The following is a 14,864-nucleotide window of genomic DNA, read 5'->3' as shown; positions in this document are numbered from 1 at the left end:
CGGAGGCGTTTTTTGACGAGAAAACGTCTTCCGATCGTCCCCGAGGGTGTAAAAAACCGGAAAGCATGGACGGAGGCTCACCTCGTCGAAGCGTCGTCACGGTGGCGGCGACGACGGACGTCGGAGCGTCGACGTCCACCTTCGGTACGTTGTTCGACTTTTGACAAGGTCTTCTTCGAGCGAGCGTCCGGACGGACGCCCTGCCGATTCGCCGATTCCCGCTTCGTCGAAAAATACTCGAATAAACGTCGAGGAAGGTCTGAGGCCGTGTTTCGTCCGTCTAACGACAAGGAGGCGGTGGTGACGGCGAAAAGAGAACGATGTCATCACCCGAAAGTCGAGCGCGAGGCCGCCGATTTCGAGCGAATTCCGTCAAAGTCGCGCGTTTAGTTTACAGTCCGCTTGGTTTACGTCGGGGACACTTAGACGTCGTTTTCGCCACAGTTTCGATCTACGCATCGTCCAGGAAGGATGTCTTCCGGACCTCGTAAGCTTAGAAGCAATTCCACTGTGACCAGGGCCCCGCCGACGAAGCCATCCGCTACGTCACGCCGCGCCCCAACCCAAGCCTCAGGACCAGCATCCCCGGCAGCCACCGCCGAAGACGCAGCAGCCACCGCCGCAGCCATAGCCATGGCAGCCGCCTCCACGGCAGCTACAGCAGCCGCAGCAGCCCCCACGATGCCTCCGACACCAACAAAACCAGGTGGGTCAAACCCCAATTATTTGCTTGCCCTCTCAAATGGTAACAAACCAACAAAATCCCCGACCCACTCCGCATCGTCGTCACCAACATCATCCGCAACGTCTACCCCATCTACTTCGGGCCGTTCCTCGGCCGACTCATCAGCAACCCTCCGCTCCACGTCATCCAACCCCGAACTCTTCAAGTACACAGTACAAAACATTCCGCAAGCCTTCGCCACACAAAAAAAATTCTTTGACGTCCTAACCACCCACCTACTCCTAAATGACATTGACACCCTCAAAGTTAATTATAACAAATCCTGCCTTCTGATAACCCGAAACGAAATCCCAGCATCTTTCGAAAACCGCCTCCGAGTGGCCACTTCGGACGCTCGCATTTCAATCAAACCCATCAATCGCCCCAAGAAAATCCAAAACCCAGCAAAAAAGTCTCCCCTATTTTCAATCGTCATTAAAGACGTAGACCATGACATTGAAGAGCGCGACATTCTAATAAGCGCCCCCCACCTCAAAGTCCACAAAATGTGGCGAATCATTTCCAGAAAAACCAATAAACCCACCCCCCTCATCAGACTAATCTCCGACGATGTAATAACCATCGACTCACTCCTGACCGACGGCATTGTTCTCTTCGGCCGTCTCCACAGGTGCGAACCTTCCAATGCACCACCACCAACCCCCGTCCAATGCGCCAAATGCTTCACGCTGGGACACCAAGCTTCCGAGTGTTCCCAGAAACCCATTTGCCCCCGCTGCACTGGAACCCATGCGCCCAACAAATGCCCCAAGGAAGACCCAGAATGCCCCTTCTGCAAAGGCCCCCATCCCGCATGGTCAAGAAAATGCCCCGAATTCCACAAATTAACCGTCACAGACGAGACACAAACCCTCCCGACGATCATCATCGATCCACCGACGGAATTCGCCGACCCCGTCGACGTAACCGACGAAGCCCCAGAAGAAATCAACCTGTCCCAAGTTCATGCGAAAGCCCTCATCGCTTTCGTCACCAAAACCCTCTTCGACCTGCTCCCTCTGAACAGACCCAAAACTCAACAAGCCATTCAGGACGCTTCCTTAGCAATTTTCAACTTGAAGACCCGAATAAATCATTCGGGTCGGCTCATCCATTTCACCTTTGATGCGTAATGGGTAGCACAACCAACGTGCATGTTTCCCCCACCCCGCCGCACGCTGGGCCCCCAGCCCAACGTGCGGCACCCACACCCCCAATTCCTCAGCCCCACAACCCCCCCCACGCCGCTGCCAATCTACATTTCATCAATATAGCCACAGCCAACATCGACAACGCAAGACACAAAATGCATGCCCTCAAAAACTTCATCGAAACCGACAATATCCAAGTCCTCGGCCTAACCGAAACCAAAACTAAACGGGAAATAAAAATCCCACGCTTTACCACTTATCACAGACCCTCAATCATGAATAACGCACGAGGCACAGCCCTAATAATCTCAAACAAAATTCCATCCACCCGGCATGATCTACCACCAAATCTTGCAAACCTCGAAGCTATTGCCGTAAATGTCCTAATTGCCAACATTTCTATCACAATAATATGCCATTACAATCCGCCCCAAGAAGCCCTCTCATCCCTCCTCTTCGAATACGCTTCACATCTCCCCAACGCCATACTAATGGGCGACTTCAACTCCAGGCATATTGACTTCGGCGATACCTCCACGAACTCAAACGGCAGAAAGCTAGTCAACTATCTAACAAACTTCCCCATTTATCGCCTTGAAAACAGGCACCCCACCTTCATCAGCCATAAAGGTCAATCGATAATCGACCACATAATCATCTCCGAAACACTGACCCCCAAATTCAACCTACAATGTCAGATTGGAACAACGGTCACCTCCCCACACCTACCACTAACAGCCCAACTTTTACTTCCCGCCCCACAGCCACTAGCAACCTACATAACCATAGACGACATCAAACACGCCGACTGGGCAAAATACAAACAACACATTTCCGAAAACCTGCCACCGATCAACATAACTCGCGACACACACGAAATTGACCGACAGATCACACTACTCACAGACACCATCACAGCCGCCAAAGAACTCGCTATCCCGCGTAAACACATCCCGAAAAACAAACGGCCACTGCCTACGCGAATCCTAAATCTAATAAAACAAAAACGCCAGATCTACCGAGAAATCACGCGCACACGTAACCCACAACTCAAAACACACTTTAACCGCTTAAATGCCCAAATAAGACGCGATATAAATCAATTCCGGGAAGAACAGTGGTCGAACACCTGCGCAAAACTAGACTACCGAAACGGAAAACAATATTGGGACAAATTTAAACTACTCACCGGACAAAAAACACAAACCACCACACACCTAATACAAAATAACACTTTCCTATCCACCCCCGAAGACAAGAGCAACGCCTTCGCTCAAACTCTCCAACAAATACACGAAATCTCATTAGACCCCAACTTCAACCACGATTTTTTCAACCTTGTGTCCGAAGAAGTGCAAGACTTCCGCGACCAGCCCTTCCATCCCTTAGCCCTCCTCAACATGCACGTTCCCGACAATAACGAAGACTTAACCGACGACATCTCCCTCCAAGAAGTCGAATCCCGCATCAAATGCCTCAAAAATTCCAAAGCCCCAGGACCAGATCAAATCAAGGCGATATTTCTAAAAAACCTTCCGCCAACAGCCCTTCAAGCTCTGGCCAACATCTACAATTCCTGTCTCAACGCCTCATACTTCCCGACTTCATGGAAACAAGCCTCCACAATCATGATCCCCAAACCCGGAAAAGACCCCCGCAGCCCACTCTCCTATCGCCCAATTTCACTATTAAATATCTCGGGCAAAATATTCGAAAAAATCCTCACCAACCGTCTAACTTACTTCCTAGAAACAAACAACATAATCCCTCAGCAACAATTCGGATTTCGCTCGCAACGCTCCACATTGAACCCTATTCTAGAGCTCCATACCGATTCTACCCGATTCGCCAACCTCAAAGAATGCACAATCGCCGTCTTTCTGGACATAGAACGTGCATTCGACAAGGTCTGGCATGATGGTTTAATCTATAAACTCATCAAACTCCAAATAAACCCAAAATTCATCATTCTTCTAGACTCGTTCCTACACAACCGCTCCTGCAGAGTCAAAGTACAAAACTTCCATTCACAACCTGTAAACATTCGAGCCGGGGTCCCCCAAGGCTCCGCGCTCTCACCTATACTGTACTCCATTTACTGCAGTGACTTTCCAATTACAGATACGCCCAGAACGAAGACGAGGATGTTCGCCGACGACACCGCGTTCTGGACGTCCCACCGAGACCCCGAACGAGCCACCTCCACCATACAGGAAGCACTCCGGCGATATGAAACGTGGGCCAACAACTGGCGAGTCAAACCCAACGCCCTGAAATCCCAATCCATATGCATGACCTACCCTGGTGCAACCTCGAAACGCTACAAATTCCAACACTCGCGACTAACATTGCATGACGAACAAATACCACAACACAAAACAGTCCGATATTTGGGCATCACTTTCTCCGAAAACTGTTCCCTGATTCCAGACCTCGAAAACTCCCTCAAAAAAATCCGAAACCGTTCCAACCTCCTTTACCTAATCCGAGGCCGCATCCGCGGCTGTAACCCCGAAACCATCAAATACACCTACAACTCCTTCATACGCCCAATTATCGACTACCGGGCAACACTCTACGCGACACTCCCAAACAGAGCCATACACAGACTAACCACATGCGAACGCAAAATCCTACGTCGGGCATACAGACTCCACCCCAGATATCCATCCGAACACGTCTACCAACGCACAAAAGCAACCCCCATCCGAGACCGACTAAAAACACTTCAACAAAAATACGTCAAAAGAACACTCACCAGTAACAACACCATAGCCATAGAAAACCTACACACATCATACAAATACCCAGCCGCGAATAACAGACTCCTACACCGCCTGCCGCGCGTCCCCAAAAACAAATTTAAACACGCACCCACCGCCCTCCTGGAAACCCTTTACCCCGACCTCCCGCAGGCTCTCCAGGAGCTTGTAGACCACACACCCATATCGCTGCGAGGACGCTGACGCTGCCGTCCCCGCCCCGCCATCGACACCACCCCTCCACCTACAGCCCCACGACCCACTTGAACCCTGACCTGGACAAGGACAACCGACGACGACGACGACAACGAAAACCCCCTTTTCTCTTTCAGCCACCACCAACACCCCAGGACCAGGACCAAGTTCAAGAAAAGAAGACGACAACACGAAGACAACAATTAGCCATAAGAATTAGAATGAAATGTATATTTATTTAAGCACAAAACTGTAAACAAACCTACCATTGTTAGTATTAAGATAATTAATAACCCCTTTATATTGTAACTAAGCCCAGCGCTGAAAAGGCCCTAAGCCTCAGCAGCGCCCCCAAGTATTGTAAATATCTTAAGGTTCAAATTGTAACATATAATTGCTTGAATAAATGTATTTTGATTGATTGATTGATTCGTTTTCGCCACTATTCAAATTCGATCGTGCGACCGATAACCATCGACTTTTTTTAATAACAAAAACAATCAGTTGTTCGGTAAAATGGCAGACGTAGAAAATCAAACAGCTTCCGCCGCGGTGACAGCTTCGGCCGCCGCCTCCTCCGCCGGAACGCCTCACGCCAAGAAGGAAAAGAAAGCGAAGAATCCCAGGAGCAAACCTTCCCATCCGCCGACTTCGGAGATGGTGACCAACGCCATCAAAGGTTTGAAAGAACGCGGCGGATCGTCCCTCCAGGCCATCAAAAAATTCGTCGCCGCCAACTACAAGGTCGACGCCGAAAAAGTTGCTCCGTTCATCAAGAAATACCTGAAAGGCGCCGTCGCTTCCGGTTCCCTCGTCCAGACGAAAGGCAAAGGTGCTTCCGGTTCTTTCAAGTTGGCCTCCACGACCGCCGGCGGTGCCAAAGCCGCCGCCTCCGCCGCCGAAAGGAAGAGGAAATCCGGCGCCGGCAGGACGAAGAAAGCCGCGATAGGCGCGGGAAAACGCGCTTCCGCCGGAGCCGCCGCCGCCGCCGGCGAGAAGGCGGCTTCTAAGGTTTCGAAGAAGACCGCGCCGAAAGCGAAAAAGGCCGCCGCCGAAAAGAAGACCGCTTCCGTGGCCAAAGCGAAGAAGGCCGCCGCCGCCGCTGCCAGCGCCTCCGCCGCAGAGAAGAAGGCCGCCGCCGCCGCTGCCGCCAGAGCGGCGTCGAAGGCGAAATCTCCTTCGAAAGCGAAAAGATCTAACAAGGCCGGACCCACGAAGAAACCGAAAGCTCCGAAACCCAAGTCCACCAAGGCCGTCTCCGCCAAAGCGAAGAAAGCCGCTTCTCCGAAAAGAAAAAAGTGAGCGTTCGAAGAAGATGATGACGACGACGTCGTTGTTGTTGTTTCCCGGCGGTGCTCCGATCGTACATATCGACGAAGGGGCACGCATAAATGGCCCTTTTCAGGGCCACAAATTTTTTTCAAACGAATTAAAATTTTCGCTCGACCATATAAATCGAATAATGAATGAAAGAAAGAAAGAAAGAAAGAAAGAAATAAATGATTGATAAGATTGATTTGAATGAATGAATGAATGAATTTGCATGCCTTAATTTTAATTTTTTATCTTTTATTTAAGTTTTCGAACGATTCGATTCTCGAAAAAGTTGCTTAATTTTTTATTCGTTAGGAAAAATATTGAGGTTCTGAAAAGAACCGATTTTTTTGTCTCTTTCGAAAAGAGAACTGACAGTTGAGAGATGACGGTGTGATTGATGGTCGGTCGATTTTTTTTTTTTAAGCTCTTTCTCCGCGAATGCGTCTCGCCAGCTGGATGTCTTTGGGCATGATGGTGACGCGTTTGGCGTGGATGGCGCACAAGTTGGTATCTTCGAAGAGACCGACGAGGTAAGCTTCGCTAGCTTCCTGGAGAGCCATCACGGCGGAACTCTGGAAACGCAAGTCGGTCTTGAAGTCCTGGGCGATCTCCCTGACGAGACGTTGGAAGGGCAGTTTGCGGATCAAAAGTTCGGTGCTCTTCTGATAACGACGGATCTCTCGGAGAGCGACGGTTCCGGGCCTGTAACGATGGGGTTTCTTGACGCCGCCGGTCGCCGGTGCGCTTTTTCTCGCGGCCTTAGTGGCGAGCTGTTTTCTGGGGGCTTTTCCTCCCGTAGATTTACGAGCGGTCTGTTTTGTTCTTGCCATTTCGAAAAAATAAGCGAAAGATTAAAATCGATCGACGAACGAACACGCAGCAGACGGACGTTACGAACACGTTGACTGGAAATAACGGCCGACGGGCAAGTCAAGTCAAGTCAAGTCAAATACATTTTTTATTTATAATATGGGTTTTACAGTGGGGGTTCTTAGTCTAATAACAATCATATGTGGTGCTGCTGAGGCTTAGGGCCTTTTCAACACAAGTTTACATAGAGTCCTTAAGATATTTACATTTCATTCCTATAATTAGAGCTATTACTAGATAGAAAAGTATTTGAAAATTGAAAAATTGGATAGTGGTTATAAGCTTATTTACAATATTTACAATATACAGTGGTCTTGGGGTCGGGTCCTTGGGAGGGAGGTGGTTCATCTCAGAGAGAAGGGAGTCTCTTCGACGATGGACTGGAGGGCTTCGGGTAGGTTTGGGTATAGTTTGGATAGTAGGGCTGTTGGGGGGTGTTTGTGCTTGGTTTTGGGTATTTTGGGAATGCGGTTTAGGAGGCGGTTATTGTTAGTTGGGTATTTGTGGGAAGTGTGAAGAGTTTGGATGGCTATTGTGTTGGTGGAGTTTAGGGTGCGGTGGATGTATTTCTGTTGGAGTTCGGTTAGTCGTGAAGCGATAGTGGGAGTTTTGGCGGTGGTGTGAACATGCGAGGAGGGGAATTTGTAGTCTAGTTTGAGGATTCTGCGTAGGATTTTTCGTTCGCATGCTAGGATTCTATTGAGAATTCGTTGGGAAAGGGAGGCATAAAGAGGGGCTCGGTATTCTATGACGGGCCGGATGAAGGATTTGTAGGTGTGTAGCAGGGTTTCGGTGTTGCAGCCGCGGATGCGGCCGCGGATTAGGTATAGGAGGTTGGCTCGGTTTCGGATCTTTTTTAGGGTGAGGTCGAGGTCAGCGAGGAGGGAGCAGGTTTGGGAGAAGGTGATACCGAGATATTTGATGGTTTTTTGTTTGGGGATGGGTTGGTTGTGTAGTGTTAGTTTGGTTCGGGAGAAAGCGTATTGTTTGGGAATGGCATGCGGGTAGGATATAAGGATTGATTGGGATTTTTTGGGATTGGGTGAGATTCTCCATTTGTTGGCCCATTCCTCGAATTTTCGGAGTAGATGCTGGATGTTGGCGGCGGCTCGGGTGGGGCATTTGTTGGACGACCAGAAGGCCGTGTCGTCTGCGAACATCCTGGTCTTGGTTCGTGTGTTGTCTGAAAAGGGAAAATCGCTGCAGTAAATCAAATACATAGTGGGAGAGAGCACGGAGCCTTGGGGGACCCCGGCGTCTATGCTAACTTTTCTAGATTTGGTGTTCGAAATTTTTACATTGCAGGATCTGTTAGTTAGGAATGAGTCCATAAGCAGGATGAAAGCGGGGTTGAGTTTTAGGGAGATGAGTTTATGGATTAGGCCGTCGTGCCAGACTTTGTCAAAAGCACGTTCTATGTCTAGAAAGACTGCGGCTGTGCACTCTTTGAGGTTTGAGTGTCTGGTGGTGTCTGTGTGGAATTCTATTAGAGGGTTGATGGTGGAGCGTTGAGGTCTGAAGCCGAATTGTTGGTCTGGGAGAAGGTTGTGTGTTTCGAGGAATGGGGCTAAACGTGATGCAAGGATTTTTTCAAAGATTTTGCCCATGATGTTGAGGAGAGAAATTGGGCGATAGGATAAGGGGTCGTATTTGTCCTTGCCAGGTTTAGGGATCATGATCGTTGATGCGGATTTCCACGCTTTTGGGAAGTAGGAGGAGGATATGCAGCTGTTGTAGATTGTAGTTAGGGCAATTATTGCGGGTTCGGGGAGATTTTTCAGGAGGATGGCTTTTATTTCGTCGGGGCCGGGGGCTTTGGAGTTTTTTAGACTTTTGATAAAGGATGAGACTTCGTCTGGAGATGTTGGGTTTGATAGGTCATCGTCGGGTTGTGACGCAAAGTTGGGTGGGCTTTCGCGGAAATCTTGGACTTCTTGGGAGACTTTGTCAAAGAAATTTTGGTTGAAGTTGGGGTTTTGTGGAGTTGAATGGATTGCTTGAAGTGTTTCCGCGAAAAGGTTTGCTTGATCTTGGTGGGAGGTTAGGAATGTACCGTTGTGTTTTAGGTAGTGTGTTTTTTGTGGTTTTTGTCCGGTTAGTGTTTTGAAGGTGTTCCAGTACTCTTTCCCGTTTCTATAATCAAGTTTCGCGCACGTGTTTGACCATTGCTCTTCGCGGTACTGGTTGATGTCGCGGCGGATTTGTGCATTGAGGCGATTGAAGTGTGTTTTAATGAAGGGGTCGCGAGTTCTGACAAATGTTCGAAAGAGTTTACGTTTATGTTTGATTAAATTTAGAATTCTTTCGGGGAGCGGGCGTTTGTCTTTTGGGATGTGTTTGATTTTTACTGAAGTGTTTTTTGCTTGTGTTATTATGTCGGTTAAAAGTGTGACTTGATTGTCGATTGTTTCCGGTTCGCGTGTTGGATTGATTTGTGGGAGATTTTCTACGATGTGTTTTTTGTATTTTTGCCAGTCGGCGTGTTTAAAGTCGAATATGGGTACATATGTTGGGGGTGGAGGAGGGGCGGGCAGAAGAATTTGGGTTGTTAGGGGTTGGTGGAAGGAGGTTACTGTTGTGCCTATTGTGCAGGTATCGTTTATTAAAGGGGTTAGTGTCTCGGTAACGAGAATATGGTCGATAATTGAAGAGCCGTGGTGGTTTATGAAGGTGGGTTGGCGATTTTTTGTGCGGTAGATGGGGAGGTTAATGAGGTTATTGACTAATGTGATGCCATTTCTGTTGAAATTATGATCGCCGAAGTCTTTGTGTCTTGCATTGAAGTCACCAAGTAGGATGGCGTTTGGAAGATTTGAGAAATATCGCAGCAGAGGGGTTGATATGTTTTCTAACGGAGGGTTATAATAAGAAATTATGGTTATTGAGAGGTTGTGGATTAAGACGTTTGCGGCAGTGGCTTCGAGGTCTGCGAGATTGTCTGGTAGAATGTGGGGCGAGGAAGGTATTTTAGATGATATTAGCAGTGCTGTTCCTCGAGCGTTTCGGATATTGGAGGGGCGGTGATAGGTTGTGAAATTGTTGATTTTTATTTGGCGGGAAGTTTTTGTTTCCGTTAGTGCCAGGATTTGAATTTGGTCGGTTTCGATGAAGTGTTTAAGAGAGTGGTATTTGCGATTTATTCCGTCGATGTTAACGGTGGAGATATTGATGGGATGGGGGGCGTCCTGCACTGGATTAGGCACGGGGGTGGGGAGTGGGGCTGTGGCGGCGTGCTGGCTGGAGTCGCCAGCACGCTGAGAAACGTTTGTTAGATTAGCCATCGAAGGTGAAATGGAGTCTGTTGCCAGACGGGTTGATGTTCGTTCTGAGGTTTAAGAACGATGAGGAGGTTCTTTCAATGACTCCTTGGATATGGGGGCGTTGAAGGGGGAATAAGTCCATGAGGACAACTGTGAGGTAGGCCACGAGCTGTTTGGGGTGGATGATGCTGGGATCTGGGGGAGCGACTGTGTCGGGTGACTCGACGGGGTCGGCGAAGAGTTCGGGGGGGTCTATGATGTGGAGGGGCATTATCGGGGTTTCGTCGGTGACGGCGAACTCCTTATAATTGGGGCATTTTAGTGACCATGCGGGGTGGTTTCCTTTGCAGAAAGGGCATTTGGGGTCGGTTGTTGGGCATTTGCCGGGAGGGTGGTTGTTAGGGCAGGTGGGGCAGATGAGGCGGTTGGGGCAGTTGGTGTTGTCGTGCCCACGTTGGAAGCAACGTGAACATTGGACTGGGATGGGGGTTGGGGGGTGGGACCGTTCACACTGGTGGTGTCGTCCGAATAGGGTGATTCCTTGGTTTAGCAAGGAATCGATAGTGGTGGTGTCGGAAGATGTCACTCTTATGAGAGAGGTGAATTGGTTGGTTTTTTTGGACTTAATGCGCCAAATTAAATTGAAGGGGAGGTTGCGGCGGTCGAGTTCGGCCCTAATGTCCTGTTCGTTAGTGCCTAAGTCGACGGATTTAATGACGACTGAGAAGACGGCGGGTTTTTTCTCGGATGGTGGTCGGGGCATTTTGGGGGAGTTGAGCGCGATAAGCTCGATGTTGCTGCCGGTGGCGGTTTTTAATTTGTGGAGAAGGTCAGAAGGAGGAATTTGTGTGAGGACGAGAAGGCCGGTCTTGTTGGGGTTGATGATTAAATTGTGGATTCCTCGCACGTTAAGATGGGTGACGAGGAGATTATAGAATGTTTTTTGTTGGGCCACTTTTTCGGGGATATTTTTGAGATGAAACCTGAGTTTCACCGTTTGAGCGGAGGCTGACGAGGATGCTGTGGAGGATTTGGAGTGCATGGTGTTGTTCGTGATGGCTGTGGATGCAGGGGAAGCGCGTCCCGAAGGACTGCTACAAGCGGAGGAAGCTGAAGCTGAACAAACTGAATTGGACTCACCGGTTCGCTGCGTGTTGGCGTCGGCTTGATCTTCTGTTGCTGGTGGAGCTCTCTGGGGCGACGTTGCACGAATCGTGACGGTGCGACGACGTGACTTGGACCGCGTGCTGACAGACATACTGCCAGGTCGATGCGCAGATCGAGAATGGCCGACGGGCTCGCGGCGAACCTTATATAACGTTCACCGCTACAAAGTCGCTCTCTGCGCGTGTCTATTGGTCGAGCGGGACCAGAAATGGGCGTAGCTCGGGAACGTTATAAAACGACGCCGAATTTCGTAATTTTCGCAGTTCCCTTACGAACACCGTTCTGAATCCACGTCGCTCGCAAGCTTCTTCGAAGATATTCCAAGATGACCGGTAGAGGAAAAGGAGGCAAAGGCTTGGGAAAAGGTGGCGCGAAACGTCATCGCAAAGTCCTGCGCGACAACATCCAGGGCATAACGAAACCGGCCATCAGAAGATTGGCCCGTCGCGGCGGTGTGAAACGTATCTCCGGGTTGATCTACGAAGAAACCAGAGGCGTCCTCAAGGTGTTCCTCGAGAACGTGATCCGTGACGCCGTCACCTACACCGAACACGCCAAACGTAAGACCGTCACCGCCATGGACGTCGTCTACGCTTTGAAACGTCAAGGACGCACCCTCTACGGTTTCGGCGGTTAATTTTTTGCAATAGCAAGAAATTTAATCGTCGCTGATTTTGATTCTTTGACTTTTCCGTATATACGCCACGACAACAAACGAGATCGGAGAAAAAAAAAAAACGGTTCTTTTCAGAACCACAAAATTTTTCTAACGAATAAAAAATTTCGCTTACTATATGTCGAGAATAAATAATGAATGAATGAATGAATGAATGAATGAATGGTTGGTTGTGTTGGTTTTTTTTAAAGAAATAATAATGACGATATAAAATGGAAAAAGGAAAAAAATTAAATTAAAATCACGTATTTTTAAACGTTTGCAGTAAAATTCACGAGAAGTGACAGAGAGAAAGCTTAAAAATGAACGAACAATAAGAAAAAAATTAACGTTTTCGAATCGAAAAACGATATCGTGTCATATAAAGTACTTTTCTTTCTTTCTATTATTTTTTTTTGTTTGTTTTCCATTAAGATAAGTTTGCGAGCATTTAATCGTTTGAAAAAAATTAGTGGCCCTGAGAAGGGCCGATGATGTGGGTTGTTGTTTTTCTTTTTTTTTCTCGGTAAAGCGGTCGTCCGTCCGGTCCGTTTCTTTAAAAAAAATGAAAAGAGTTTAAGGCTTCTTTTCGGTCTTCTTGGGCAAGAGGACCGCCTGGATGTTGGGCAGAACGCCGCCTTGGGCGATCGTCACTCCGGAAAGGAGCTTGTTCAACTCTTCGTCGTTCCTGATCGCCAACTGCAAATGTCTGGGAATGATCCTGGTCTTCTTGTTGTCTCTGGCGGCGTTTCCTGCCAACTCGAGAACTTCGGCGGCCAGATATTCCATGACGGCGGCGAGGTAGACGGGAGCTCCGGCACCGACGCGTTCGGCGTAGTTTCCTTTACGGAGGAGACGATGGATCCTGCCGACGGGGAACTGAAGACCGGCACGGCTCGAACGGGACTTCGCCTTTCCCTTGACTTTTCCTCCCTTTCCACGTCCTGACATTTTCTTTAATTTTCTTGCGAAAAACGAAATATAAACAAGAAGAGCGAGCGACGAGCGGCGACGACACACGTAATCGACTGCTGCGTTATTCGGTTATGTATCGGACCGGCGGTTCAAGTTCAAGTTCAAGTTCAAATACATTTTATTAAATTATAGGGTTTTTTACAATTTGGTACTTAAAACTAACAGAGGTTGTATGGGGTGCAGCTGAGGCTTAGGGCCTTTTCAGCACAAGGTTTACATAGATTTCTTAAGATATTACATGTCATTTTCTAGAACTAAGGATAATTACAAAAGTATAAAACGTATTTGACTTATTCTAGAGCTATATACAAATTTACAAAGTGGAGGTGTGGGGGAGGTTAAGGGTAAGGTGTGGGGTTTATCGAAGGGGAAGAGGGGTTTCTTCTACAATGGACTGGAGGGCTTCGGGTATGTTGGGGTAGAGGCTGGTTAATAGGGCTGTTGGGGGGTGTTTAAATTTGGTTTTGGGTTTTTTGGGGATGCGGTTCAGAAGGCGGTTGTCGACAGTTGGGTATTTGTGGGAGGTGTGAAGAGTTTGGATAGCTATTGGGTTAGTGGAGTTAAGTGTGCGGTTAATGTATTTTTGTTGGAGTTCGGTTAGTCTGGAAGTGATAGGGGGAGTTTTTGCCAGGGAGTGAACATGCATGGATGGGTATTTGGGGTCTAGTTTGAGGATTCTGCGGAGGATTTTGCGTTCGCATGCGGAGATTTTGTTGAGAGAGCGTTGTGACAGAGAAGCGTATAGAGGGGCTCGGTATTCTATGATAGGGCGGATGAAGGATTTGTAGGTAAACAGGAGGGTTTTTGGGTTGCAGCCGCGGATGCGTCCGCGGATAAGGGAGAGGAGATTGGCGCGGTTCCGGACTTTTTTGAGAGTTAGTTCTAGGTCTGCGAGGAGGGAGCATGTGCGGGAAAAGGTAATACCGAGATATTTGATAGATTTGGATTTGGGGATAGGTTGGTTATGGAGGGTTAGTTTGGTTAGAGAGAAGTCAAGTTGTTTGGTGTTTGCACGCGGGTAGGAGATTAGGATAGATTGGGATTTTTTGGGGTTGGGGGAAATTCTCCAGTTATTGGCCCATTTCTCGAAGCGGTGTAGGAGTCCTTGGATGGTGGCGCTGGCATGGATGGGGGAGCGGTGTGAGGTCCAGAAGGCGGTGTCGTCCGCGAACATCCTGCTCTTGGTCCTTGTGGTGTCTGAAAAGGGAAAATCGCTGCAGTAAATCAAGTACATGATGGGTGAGAGCACGGAGCCTTGGGGAACTCCGGCTTCTATGTTAACTTGCGTGGAAGTGGTGTTGAGGATTTTTACTTTGCAGGATCTGTTGGATAGGAATGAGTCGATTAGTTGGATGAAGGCGGGGTTTAGTTGGAGGGATATCAGCTTGTGGATTAAGCCGTCGTGCCAGACCTTGTCAAAGGCACGTTCAATGTCTAGGAAGACTGCGGCTGTGCACTCTTTGAGATTCGAGTGTCTGGTGGAGTCAGTGTGAAGTTCCATTAGGGGATTTATTGTGGAGCGTTGGGATCTGAACCCAAACTGCTGGTCGGGGAGGAGTCTGTGGGACTCGAGAAGTGGAGCTAGTCGGGACGCAAGGATTTTTTCGAAAATTTTGCCCATGACATTGAGAAGGGAAATTGGGCGATATGATAGTGGATCATGTGGGTCCTTGCCGGGTTTTGGTATCATGATAGTGGAGGCTGATTTCCATGCTTTTGGGAAGTATGAGGATGCGAGGCAGTTGTTGATAATGGTTGTGAGAGCTTGGATTGCGGGTTCGGGAAGGT

General features: G+C 48.6%; 3 protein-coding genes across 3 annotated transcripts; 2 read left to right on the top strand and 1 right to left on the bottom strand.

Moving 5' to 3' along the window:
* Window positions 1–5,348: 5,348 nt before the first annotated feature.
* LOC135135947 (late histone H1-like) lies at window positions 5,349–6,134 on the top strand. Its single transcript, XM_064065076.1, has one exon. The coding sequence runs from the start codon at window positions 5,349–5,351 to the stop codon at window positions 6,132–6,134; it is 786 nt and encodes a 261-aa protein (XP_063921146.1).
* A 434-nt stretch (window positions 6,135–6,568) lies between these two features.
* LOC135135750 (histone H3) lies at window positions 6,569–14,443 on the bottom strand. Its single transcript, XM_064064872.1, has 2 exons — window positions 14,431–14,443; window positions 6,569–6,984 (listed from the first exon to the last, which is right to left on the bottom strand). The coding sequence occupies exon 2, from the start codon at window positions 6,977–6,979 to the stop codon at window positions 6,569–6,571; it is 411 nt and encodes a 136-aa protein (XP_063920942.1). The 5' UTR covers window positions 6,980–6,984; window positions 14,431–14,443.
* Window positions 11,772–12,260, top strand: LOC135135745 (histone H4). Its single transcript, XM_064064867.1, has one exon. It carries the CDS (start codon window positions 11,772–11,774, stop codon window positions 12,081–12,083), a length of 312 nt encoding a protein of 103 aa, XP_063920937.1. The 3' UTR covers window positions 12,084–12,260.
* Window positions 14,444–14,864: the final 421 nt, after the last annotated feature.

Source organism: Zophobas morio, unplaced genomic scaffold (genome assembly GCF_036711695.1).
Source record: "Zophobas morio isolate AGI-343-1 ecotype UQ-CSIRO unplaced genomic scaffold, CSIRO_AGI_Zmor_V1 ptg000025l, whole genome shotgun sequence".
Taxonomy (NCBI): domain Eukaryota; kingdom Metazoa; phylum Arthropoda; class Insecta; order Coleoptera; family Tenebrionidae; genus Zophobas; species Zophobas morio.
This window is presented reverse-complemented; position numbering and strand designations above follow the sequence as displayed.

Excerpts from the sequence above, each read along its gene's own strand:
- LOC135135947 (XM_064065076.1), top strand. The coding sequence starts at position 5,349 with ATGGCAGACGTAGAAAATCAAACAGCTTCCGCCGCGGTGACAGCTTCG.
- LOC135135750 (XM_064064872.1), bottom strand. The coding sequence starts at position 6,979 with ATGGCAAGAACAAAACAGACCGCTCGTAAATCTACGGGAGGAAAAGCC.
- LOC135135745 (XM_064064867.1), top strand. The coding sequence starts at position 11,772 with ATGACCGGTAGAGGAAAAGGAGGCAAAGGCTTGGGAAAAGGTGGCGCG.